General features: G+C 52.4%; 1 protein-coding gene across 1 annotated transcript in view; it reads right to left on the bottom strand.

The window, feature by feature from the left end:
* Apcdd1 (APC down-regulated 1) overlaps positions 1-12,376 on the bottom strand; it is a 30,033-nt gene that overhangs the window by 14,256 nt on the left and 3,401 nt on the right. The window contains exons 3-4 of the mRNA XM_010639038.3: positions 3,364-3,547; positions 349-874 (exon numbers count right to left, since the gene is read on the bottom strand). Coding sequence (XP_010637340.2) covers positions 349-874; positions 3,364-3,547 — 710 coding nt within the window. The remainder of the gene's footprint in view (positions 1-348; positions 875-3,363; positions 3,548-12,376) is intronic.

Here is a 12,376-nt window from a genome sequence, read left to right as displayed (position 1 = left end):
TGCCTGACAATGGGGACTCGAGCCCTGGGACCTCAGCCGCCACCTCTGCCGAGGGCCCCGCTGAACCCCTCCCCGTTGCCTTCCCGTCACCCCACCGCCAGGGAGGGGCTGTCACTGGTGTCCCTGGTGTGTTTTCCAAGTGTGGCCAGGTGTGGTCACATTCCCTTCATACCTTCAGGGTATCACCGAGTTCCTAGGGTGTCAGAGCTGCAGGATTCTCCAGGACCTGAGGTCCTGGTCACCACACAAGCTGGCGCGGGGCTGGGTGCCCCTTCTCGCCCCTGGCGGCCCCTCACAGGGCCCTTCAGACCTCCGTCACACGCCGCAGGGATGGGCCAGGCTACTCACCTGGGCGCTCTGCAGCGGCGGCTGGTAGCTGGACGGCCGGTAGAACCTCCTCTGGCTGACATCTGTGTGGATGTCGCCCAGGAACAGCTCCTCCACGAGGTGGTCCAGGCGGTGCAGGTAGTGCTTCTCCACACGGAGCAGCTGCAGCTCGTGCATGGCGAAGCGCAGGGCCTGGGTGCACTCGCAGCCACCCTCAGCCCGCCACAGGTCGTAGGCCGCGTCCTGCACCCAGGGGCCCCTGGCCACGAAGCCAGGGCACGTGCGGTTCACCAGCCGGCTGAGCCGCTCGGCCACCCTGTCGGTGTGACAAATGACCTGAACACCGTGCAGCTGGTAGTCGGCCTCGGTGCCCCCGCGGATGATCCAGGAGGCCTGGCGCAGGCGGATCTTGCCCCGGACGATGAGCGTGTAGGTGGGGTCGGTGCAGCGGTTGCTGCCGTAGTAGAACTGGTAGGCCTTGAAGGTGTTGTTGGGGTAGAACCGGTAGGACCTCGTGATGAACTCGGGCCCGGACCGCACCTCACAGCTGGAGGACACAGGAGGGGAGCCATGAGTGCACGCAGGAGAGTTGAGGGGACAAAACTCCTAGGAGCTACGTGGGATGTGCACCTGCATTCTACAGGGGGCCCGGGAACATACCCAGGGGCATACAAGCAGGGAGGATCAAACCCGGGCCCAGAGCCAGGCGGCCCAGCGTCATGACTGTCCCTGACTGTTGCAGAGGTGGCCCTGATGCACTGAGAACGTGTGTTTTTCTGGATAAGAGGGCCTCTCAAGCCCATTCCAGGAGCTCTGAGCTGCCAGGCCCAAACCAGCTGACTCTGGGAGAACATGTGTGTTTGGGTCCTCTCCCTAGGAGACAGGCACAAGACTGCCACTGTCCCCTCATGGTGAAGAGAAATCTGCTCTCTCCTTCATTCAAACTGTGCTTTATCTCTGGAAAAAGAGGTGACCAGGTGGAAGCAAAGTGAACAGAAAGAGAGCGGCAGGGGTCCCTGAGCCTCGTGCTGGTGGACAGTGAGCAAAGGCCTTTGCGGCTGCATAGGGCAGATGCTGGCTCTACATCAGAAACACTCAGACCCCGGCTTCCAGGCCGGATGGCTCGGGGCTGTAAGCCAGGCGCTCCGCCAGCTGCTCCAGGTGTCTTCACTTCCTGTGTCCCCAGCTCAGCCCCCAGCAGGGAAGAGAGGGGACCCCCCCATGTCACGGGCCAAGGGGTTTGCAGCCCCATCAAGACCCTGCTCCTGGGTCCTTCCCCACCCCAGCTCTCTGGGGATGAATTTCTAACTGCTCCTGTCCATGACTGACTGGGGGCTGGGCGGGGCTAAATCACAAATTCAAAGGCTAATGGGGGTTAGCAGGTGGGAGAGAGCCAAGGTGGGGACAGTCCGTCCTCCAAGGCTCAGTAATGTCGGGGACACAGGGCAGGCAGCACCCTGGGCATCAGTCACTGGAGCCATGGGGGTGACAGGACACCCAGACATGGAAGAGAGGAGAGTCTCAGGGGACAAGGGACTGAGGTCAGCAGGGTCTGGCTGGGAAAGGCCCTGCTCTTTATGTTTAAGCTTCTGCTTCTGGCCCACAGTGTGTGTCAGGCACTGCCACTTGGGCCACCAACACATCTGCCTGCCATCAGGAGCCCCAAGTGTGTGGCCAGCAGCTGTCACTCTCAGACCACCTTTCCTCTCACCTGTGGGCCACATCACAGCCAGAGGTCCCCCAGGCTGATTTAAACACTGCCGTTACAGAAAGCGCTCCAGCTACTTCCTGCCTCTTTGGTTAGGAAGCCTGTGAGCTGAGTGTGCTGCACACATCTGTAGTACTGTACCAGCTACTGAGGAGGCTGAGGCAGGAGTATCACTGGGGCCCAGGAGTTCAAAGCCAGCCTGGGACAACTTTCTCAAAAAAAAAAAGAAAAAAGCTAAAACTAAAAAATATAAGGGAGACTGTTCTTTTCCTCCCGGGCTGCTCTCCCAGGTTCTCTGTACCCCAGCTGGCCACAGAACTGTGCCAGGGGCTCTCCAGTCCAGCCAGCCGGTCTTGCTAGCTCCTCCCACAAGAAGTTCTTCCCCTAGTCTCTGGCTCTAGTCTCCCCTCTCTGCTAGACTTTCCGGTGCTGCTGGGTTCTTTCACATCTTGCCCCTGCATCTCTCATAACACACCCGTGCATATTTATTTGTAAACTCCCTGAAGATGAGCTCAGTCTGGTGCATGCACAAAATAGAGAGGAGATGTACGGAGCAGACACTGAGCAGATGAGCATTTCAAAATTATGACTTCACACGAAAAGTTTTATGCAAATAACTTACCATGCAGTTATTTTCAGAGAGCCGATCGTAGGGGGGTAATCTGGGTCTTTGTCATCTTTCTCCATATACATCTAATTCTCCCCAAGGTACCTGGAGCCTGCTACCCTTATCCCAGCAACAGCATGGGGAGAAGTGATCAGATCCCAGAGTTAGTCTTGTTAATGCTTAACAATTTAATGGAGGTGGGGGGGGGAATCACAATCAGCCTTTAGGCTATTTTTAAAAGCTCTAATGACAGATAAGCCAGAGCTCAAACTGGGATAAATCTCAGCTCCACAGCATGGAAAAGAATCTAAGGACTTCGCCCTGGCTAGAGAGGCCACTTTCAGCATACTCTCAGCGCCTTGAAGCTGTATATTAAGTTACCAGAGTATGGCTAGAATATTTAGACCATAAGAAGCTTGCAAGTCATGTTTCAGGGATGTGAAACTCAGGCGCTTAATTTCACTTGCTAATGGTTTCTTTCTATACACAAGTGGTCCTGGAATTCAGTAAACAAGGATCTATTCACCCCTGCCACTGGGTTCGCAGGGGCAGAAGACAAGCTCTGCTGGGGTGGGATTTCTACAGGCCTGAGCGGCTTCTCACCCAACCCTGACTTCAAAGAGCAGCCTGGCTCTTTGCTAGCATTTAGACAGAACCTTGGTCATTCTCTCTGCACCCCAGAAGCCACAGAGGGGGTCTCCCTCCCCCGAGCCACGCTCACCCCGTGGACACCCAGTGGCCCTCGATGGCCGGCGGCATCTGCACGGTGATCCGCGCACCATTGTGGAGATGCTTGAGCATGTGGTGGCACTGCGACTCCCTGAAGGCCCGCCAGGCACTCTTCTCCAGCGGCCGAGGGTGGGACCTGCTGTCCGGGTGCAGGAGGGCGGAACCCTCTCCCAGCCCTGCAAAGGAGAAGGGGGCTTGGTGGGGCAGCCACAGGAGCTGGAATGGCCTCAGGCTCTGCACGGGAGTCACCCCCACAGTGGGGGCGTCCTGGCGAGACAGCGGGATTGCAGAGACTCACAGCCAAGGAGTGCGGGAGCCAGCGGGCAAATCCACATGTGTATCAAACCTCAGGTCACGGAGGGGAGCGAAGTGGCCACACTCTAGGGTCACCGAGAAGGAAGGGACAAGCTGGAGGAAGGGTGAGGCAGGAGGCACTGGGAAGGCAGCTGTGCACATGATATATGGAGTGGGAGAGGCACAAGGAGGCCACCGCGAGACCCTGGCAGGGAGCCCAGTGTGTGCACTGCTGAGGCTGGAGCTGGGCAGGCCCGGGCTCCACAGCGAAGAGCTGAGCCCTGGGATGGCGTCGGGACCGTGGTGGGGTGGGCGCTGCCCTTGGAGGCGAGGAGCCCTTCTGCGGGGCTGGTTCCTTCCCAAAGGGACAGCCTAGCCGCTCCAGCCTCTGGCTCCCCATGACCCTTTTTCGCTGTTCCTGCTTCTGCCACTGTGCCACCCATCATGTGGCATAACCAAGGTGTCTTCACCGGAGCCGGCACCATGCTGTGTGGGATTCCAGCCTCCAAAACCAAGCTAAAGAAACCTCTTTTCTTTTCAAAGAAGCCAGCTGTGAGTATCACGTGATGGTCAGTGAAAATGGAACAGTACAGCCAAGGGAGACTGAGCCAAGGGCTCTCAACTCGCAGGACAATGACCTGACCTTTTCCTCAACTGTCTTCCATGGCCAGCAACTCACACCACAAAGCTAGAGACAAATGAAACGACTGTATAAGGTTTTCACCGGAAAGCAACTGTAAGAATATGGAATATGTTTTATTGCCCAGAAGTAAAGCAATACTGGCAACAAGTTTATCTCTGGCTCAAGTGGTTTAGGTTGGTCAACGTGTACCCCAAACTATCACCAGCCTGACATTCTGAATAAAGCCATGAAAACAGAGTTATGACAAACACCCAGCTCATCTCCTCTGAGATTCCACCTGCGTGGATGAACACTCAGATGGGTCTTTCTGTGGGACCCTTTCTGTAGTCACCACTGTGTTAACAGAAAAGACACCAGTTAGAAAATGTATGAAAAACTATTCAAACACATCCAACCTAAATAAAATGCACCTATCTGCACGTTACTTGTGAGCAGGCAATTATCTGTTTTTTTCACAAACAACTGCATTACTTCATAAAGAAACTATGGTTAATGACATCATTTGAAAAGAAAAAGTTAGATTCAGAGATACAGTGACTCACAGCAACAGATCATTCAGATGTCTGTGACATTCAGGTAACTGCACTTATGTGGCCAAAACCTTCAGAAGACTGAACCAATTTTAAATGGAAGTCCTAGGCACAAGAAGATGAAAGCCTCCGAGTGTGAATTCAGGTTTCCCTTCGGGACCATTAATCTTCACATGTCAGTTGGACTGGATTAATGGATGCCTTACAGATTAGTACAGCATGATCCTGGGTGTGCCTGGTGGGTCACGGATGGGCAGTCTTGGGCACCGTATCTGGCCTCTGGCCCCTTCATCTCTGATGCTGTCCCCCTGCTCTGTTTCCTGGCCATGAACGAGGCAGCTCTGCTCTGCTACGCCCTTCCACCATGGTGTTCCTGTCTTGAAACAGCCAACCATGGACCGAACGCCCTGCAGCCGTAGGTCTCACTAAACCTCCCTTCCTTTGCACTGTGGGTGTCAGGTAATAAATCCCAGGGACCACTACACCCTCAGAGTAAAAAGCTGCTCTGGGCATTATTCAACTAAACGAGAACTTGGGAAAAAGATTCTTGACACAAGATGACTGTGCTTGGTTTGGAGTAAATGTGACCAATCTTCCAGTAGTCACAGGTAGCCAAGTCACTGATCCTGGTCTGAGCGGGAATGAAAGAAGAACACTCAAAACGGTAAACGTCTGTGCAGTGAGGTCATCAGTCAAGGTCATGGGTATTAAGCAAGGGCCTCCTGTCCCGAAGGCTCCATCTCCCTTGAGGGAAGGCACTGTCACTGGAGTGGGTCTCCTGGGTCCCTTTTCCCAGCTGAAGTTGCCAGAAGGATGTAGGAGGAAGCAAGTGTACGTGATCACTCATCTTTTCCTTTTCAGACCTGCTGCTTAAAAAGCATTCTAATCAGCCCCGTGAGGATGTGGCCCTGAGACTGTTTGGCAGGGGCCAGCTGGGAAGTCTGGCCAGATGTGGACGAGCAGCTCCCAGCCCCATCCTGGACACATCTACATGGTGTCCTCTGCAAAGTCTTTATCTGTTAATGTTAATCCCCACTTCTCTGACACCCTGATGGTCTCAGTTCTGAGCTCATGTAAGGGCAAGGGGTGCTATCCACCATGCCTCTACCAGCCCCATACCTCTAACCACCTCCTGAATGGTGACAGTGAGCACCACTGAGTGCAGGAGTGGAATGGACCACACCTCCTGTCCAGTGAGGCTGTGATGTGATCAATCACAACACAGCTGGCTTAAAACAGATTTTAATTCAAGTCCAGAGGCCTTGAAATACGACCCTAAGCCTCCAGCAAAGATGCAACGTCTCACAGCCAAGCTGTGTCCTGAAACTCGATTTATAAACTCCTGTGCACCCTGGGACTGTTTCCCCAGAAAGATAATAGAAGCCAGAGTGCAGTGCATGTGGGTGAAGTCGCTGGGGCTAAGCTGCTTAGATTTGAAACTGGATCTGCCACTTAAAGGATTTCACTGAATCCCAGACTGGGGCGATGGTTAAGATGCTTCATTACTTTACTGCCAGTGACAAAACACTTGCTTTTCAATGATGACACAAGGCCTTAACAACAGTCCCGAGACACCCATGAGTCATTCTCGGCAGCTCAGAGCACTCTGACATTTCTTTCATGCACTCAAGGAGACCTGGGAGTTCTCTTGCCATGTTTACATCTGTTTGCTTTGTGTGCATCTCAGTGATGAAACAAAACGCAGCCGCCTCCTCCCAAGTGAAGGTGTGAGAAAGCGGTGTTTGCCGCTCTTCTGCCCACGGTCAATGTTTGCTTTGCTAATGTCACAAGAACACTCCCCTCCGTTTCTCTCCTCGGTCTGATTCTGGCAGACTTTTCCCTTCAGGGCTAGCAGTGTGATTTATAAGCACATTTCGGAGAAGGACCATGACTGCCCTCTCAATTGCCTCCTCTTGATTTTCAAAACCAGCCTCTTTGCAAATGAACTCAAGATGCAGAGTGCAGGGCGGGAGGAGGGCAGGAGCATCAACAGCCAGGTGCCAGTCACCTGTGGGCAATGTCACCCCACTGTGGCCTCCAGCAGCCACTGACAGAGTGGAGACCGCACTCCAGCCAGCTGGCCTCTCCGCCCTCCCACCTCCTCACTGGTGATGGGGCAAGGGCCCCACCCACCGCTGAGGGCTGGCCTCAACTGGGCACAAGGCTTCTTAACCGACAAGGCTCCCAGGCGACCCTCAGAAATCCCTCCTACCTGCTAGGACAGTTATAGTAATGGTGAAAAGCTGTCCAGCCTGCATGCTGCGCTGGTGTAGAAGAGGGTGGGATGCAGGCCACCAGGCCCCAAGGTTGCTGACAACTCCCTATTCACTATCACTATGTGCATGTCAATGGGGAAGAAGAGGAGGAATAAAGGCAAGTTTTGCCCCAGAGGCCCTTAAGGTCTCAGGATCTGGGTGTGGAAGAACAAGAGTGGAGAGGGAGGAAGACTGGGCTTGGAAGGAAGCTGGGAACTCATGGGCAGTGGCCAGGGCAGGGGAGAGGTGGCTGGAGCCCATGTGGAAGAAATAAAATCCAACATGCAAATCACAGGAAAGCGTGGTAACAAAATCCCTCAGGCTGGGCAACCTATTTGGAGTTCCCAGGGCCCCGGGGGCCAGGTCTTGTCATGTGGAATGGTATCATGAAGCAGGTGGCACGGTGAGACAGGCAGCTCAGAGGAGCAGGGGCCAGGCCTGTGCCTGCAGAACAGCCTGCTCTGCAGGAACAGAGGCCGATGTCCCCAGTGAGTTCGTTAAAGGTCACTGTGGTGCACACAGCCACACTGGGGACAACTCGACCGACATGGGAGTCCCAGATGCCTCATCTTTCTACTCCAGTACCCGGTATCCCGATTACTCTTAAGGAGAAAAAGGGATGGGAAAGCAATGTTTCTACCAGCAAGTGGCCTCCAGTGTGCACCTGGCTCCTGGGATGTGGGGCACATGCACGGCCTTGTGACTGCTGAGTCCAGGAGCTGTCTGGAAAGGCACGTGAAGCACCAACTCCAGATCGAGTGTGACAGCAGCAGACTCCCCCTGGACATTCATCCAAACCACCAGTGCAGCACAGGCACAGTACCAGGTGCTAAACTAGGCCCAGCAGCCACAAACTGCCTCTCCAGGCTCAGGGTCTCATTGAAGTAAGAAAGCCACGCCCCACTGTTGGGCCCCTCCCACAACCGGAAGTGCTAATCACCAGGCCTGGTGGTTGAGACTTCTGAGTAGGGAGGTATCCAAGGACTTCCCCGCAACACAGACTCCAACCTGGGGTCCGACCACCCAGGCCCAGGTGAATCATGGCAAAGGGGCAGTTTCTTTGGGGAGAACATGACACAAAGTTAGTCTGCAAAGAAGTGGTTCACCTGTTGAAAAGGAATTAAGACCTTTGGACAGAGGGAACAGGTTCAAGTTCCTGAGTTTTCAATATCCTTTTAACAACCAGAATTAACTACACAGATGTATTCCATGTTCTTTACCTGCCTATCTAGACTGGGAAGTCAAAATTCCAACCTATTCTATATGATACCATGTCACATCTGCTGGGAAAGGAGCACCTGGGACTCAACTAGTCTTTGATGAGGATAGTTTCAATATATGTGCTCTAACACTTACTTTAAAAAAAAGTTAAATGAATATAATGTCAAAATACAAATGCTAGCTGCGTGGGGGTGGAGGGTTCTGAGTCTTTTCTCTTTCATTCGGCAGGTATCTGTACTCTACATAAAGCACCACTATATCCTGAGAGGGAGAGAAGCTGTCTCAAGTTACAACTAGTGTGATCTGTATAATGCTGCTGATCAGATTAAATGCAGGTAATTACTTAGCCACGAAACTGTCACTGGCAATTAAATAAGCAGTGGCTGCCCTGAGCGTGAGCTTTGAAGTCGTGCCCGGTGGATACACTCGGGTGCAGCACCCCACTTTTGGGATAAAGGCTCATACATATGGCAGAGGGCACTGGATTCTACCACTGTTCGGGTCCTCCTGTGTTCTAAGTTCTGGTTCTTATTCCCAGTCTTTTTTTTTCTGTAATAAACAAAAACTTAAGAGAGCTGCTCCTACCAGTCTGCACACTTTTACACTAGAAGTATTTTTACTTCAAGAGAAATAATAAAGTCAACATTTCAAATACCTGGCCTCACTGAAAGTTAGTGGACAAGTTCTTTTTCCTTGTCATCTTCCAATGTCAAGGTCCCCGGGCTAGACACAGGCTGATGCTGAGGCAGCAAAGGTTTGCAGGTTGAGTCTGCACTGCACTGTCACGTGTGTGTAGCATGTATGTATATACGTGTGGTTTGAAAGTAAGTGTGTGGTATACATGTGACACTTATGTGTGTGGTATATACTTGTGGTTGTGCATGTGGTATGTGATGTGCGAGGTATATGCTTATGGTATGTGCATGACATGTGTTTATGGTATACATAGCGTATGTCCATGATGTGTGTGTGGTGCGTGTGTGGTGTGGGTACAGGATGATGCCCCATCCTCCCCACTCTCAGGCTCTACCACACAAGCCCACCCACAGCCGCATATTCTCCAGGAATCCTCAGGACTGCCCCTCTGAGCTGCCTGGCCGAGCAGGCAGAGACCCCGGCAAGTGGCAGCCTCACCCAGGGGCCAGCAAGCCTGAGTGCACAGCAAGCTGGGTGAATGCGTCCAGAAGACTCCCGGAGCCAAACACCCCGTCACCTGAGGGTAACACCTACTCTTTCGCTAACCTTTATTCCTATGCCTCCCCGTTCCAGAATACTTCGCTCCGGAATCGGAGAGCTCCAAGTACCCAGATGATCCTGACCCTGCAGGTCTGGGTCTGGCTGTGGTGCTGGACCCAGGCACAGGCTGCCTGCTGAGACCCCGCCTCACACCCTCAGCCTCCTGACAACTACACTACCACTGATGCCTCATTTCCCATTTCCACTCTGAAAAGTTTGCTGCTTTACTTTGATTGAGCAAAGCTGTCATCATTGGGTCCCTCAACAGAATCCGATTAGTCGTATCACCCACCTATTTAGTTCCCTTCTCTTCCAGGGGGAGAAGAATGCCTAGGCCCTCAGAGAAGCCCTCAGCTACACTTCTGAAACCAGCCCAGGGAATTCAGCTGAGAATACAAACATCTGCTTCAGGCCTTGCCCCCTACTGCGTACAAATGAGTCATGTTCCTTTTCAAGATTTCATTTTCTTTTTATGACGACAAGGGAAAAAAACGTGCAGGGAAGACAATGTTTTCTTGGTTACAAAAGCTGTCTTTGGTAAAGGGGGATCTCAAAAGATTTCTGTTTTGCCCCATTGGAACGTTTTCTTGCATTCTGTTGGTTAAGCATTCACTTGGTCTCTATACAGTCTTTTAAAGTTTTGACAGAATAAACTTGAAGGAAAAGGAAGTGCTGAAAAAATCTCCACCTCTCAGAAAAGTCAATGAATTCTACAAAAGTAAACAGCGTTTGAAAGAAGACAGCCCGCCCGGCGTCAGGTCCGTGGTGGAAGCCCAGTGCTTCCACCAGCAGAGAGGCTGCCTTCCCTGGGTCCCTGGGCACCTCCTGCTGAGCAGTGTCCCGCAGCTGAGTGAGTTTTAGAATCTGGCATCGAACGTCCTTGGCTTTTCATCCAAGCAAAGAAAACAGTGATAATGGATATCTTCCAGCTGCATACCTTCATGACACTCAATAGGTTTTATTTGGATTAAGAAATGCAACTGCTTTTAGAATCCGGAGGGGAGGAAAGCAAAAATGACATGTATACTTTAATGCCATCACGTTTTGAACTTGGGTCTCTCACTACATTTACAGTTTTTAAAAAGAGCAAAAATAAACAAGGCTCCAGTCTTGCCAGAGCCTAATGTAGGCACCAACAGGGTTCAGGGGTGAGTTCTGGCCTGCAAAGATTCAAACAGAAGTGGCCAAAAAGCTTAAGGAGGCTTGGGTGTCACGGTGCACTTTTTAACCTTACTAACCTGACTTGTTGGTGCAGCAAAGAATTTAACTGATCCTGGAAACTGAACTTGTCAAAGTCTGTTGCGGGTACACATGGAGTCTCTTGCTATCGCCTATGAGGGCACTACCAAAGAATCCCAGGCTGGCCAACACAAATGCCCACTTACCCTGCTAAACTCTTTGACCATTCTAAGATTTCACACCATTTCCTTCAGAAGTAAAACTTCTACCGAAATAACTGATCAAGCTCCCTCTGCCGCTACAGAGCTTATGAAGGACCAACCCTGGCTGCAAAGAAGGCACTCCCCAAACCGTTCTCTTCAGTTTAGGCCGATCAGTACCCATTTTCTGTTAAGACCACTTCAACCTAGTAAGAATCAGGGTGGGGGGATACCTGATGTTTTCTGTCACTTTGCGCAATCCTAGCTAATTAGGACAAAACATTCTTAGATCCTGCCTGAACATTTATAAAACGAACAACTCTTCCAAACTCTGTTTATTTCAACCATGCATCGACTCCAAACTCCTTGCTCGATCTCAGTAGCTCTTTGGACAACTTTTGTTTTCACAATTTAGCAAGTGCAGATGCATTGTGAAATCGCATCTCCTTGTGCAGTTTATCCATGTCCTCCAATGACACTTCGCAGACCTCCCTGAGCATCCCAGGTTCTCTCCATGCTCACACCGTCTGGCTCCACGAGGCTGCTCTGATGCTTCCTCCAGTTACTCCTGGTCTACGCCCCTGACCCCAGCACACCATCAGCTCCCCCCACCCCGCACCTTGCAGCTACCCGGGACTCTGGATGGCCAGCCGGGAGCTCTTTAGCCACACCAGCCTTTTTGATACCTGCTGGCTCTCAGCATCGCAGCTAGAGCAGAGCAGGAGTGAATGCAACCCTAAGAGGGAGGAAACACAGCACAGGACCGGCTCTGACAGCTCCTTCTGCAGCTCAACAATGATTTATGGCAAAAATCCTGTTGATGCCAGTTTTCAGGTCATTTTTTAATTATAAAAGTCTCCTGATCATTCTATTTTTTTCTTCAGAGTTCACCACTTTTTGGGGGGACAAGTTCGCCTGTTTCATCTCTCTCCTTCTCTCTTTCCTTTCCTGTGTGTGGCAGCTGCTGTTTGATCTGCTCATTGGCTCTGATTTGTTTCATGTTTCAGCCAAAGATTAAAACTGCTCTGTAATTCTAAGCAGATGGGCCCAGGAGTCCAACCCTGTAATTATACCTTCCTCTCTTTGCCCTGCACTGCAAGTGCTCCGTGCTGACTTTTACAGTGCTGGGATGTCCGGGCCAGGCACACCTCAGCAGGCAGGCAGGTCCGAACCAACCGCGCGCAATCACAGCGCCTGGGGGCTGCGACCGCCTGCCCGGTAGGGCTACAAAGAAAACCCTCCTCGCCTCGGCCCAACTCTGGGGTCCCGGCCCGATCCTCCTTCCTGGCTCCAGCTGCAGGTCTGGGGGTCGGGCCCCGGGGAAGGAGCGCTGTGAAGGGATCCTCAGGACGTCAGGTGTCCAAGCCCGGGACAGCGCTGCGGACGGCCCGGCCCGGCGTGCTCAGCCCCGGCCTCGGCTCTTCTCAGCGCCCGCACAAAGCCGGCC

The sequence above is a fragment of the Fukomys damarensis genome, unplaced genomic scaffold, assembly GCF_012274545.1.
Source record: "Fukomys damarensis isolate Sample0158 unplaced genomic scaffold, DMR_v1.0_HiC HiC_scaffold_30, whole genome shotgun sequence".
Classification (NCBI taxonomy): domain Eukaryota; kingdom Metazoa; phylum Chordata; class Mammalia; order Rodentia; family Bathyergidae; genus Fukomys; species Fukomys damarensis.
This window is presented reverse-complemented; position numbering and strand designations above follow the sequence as displayed.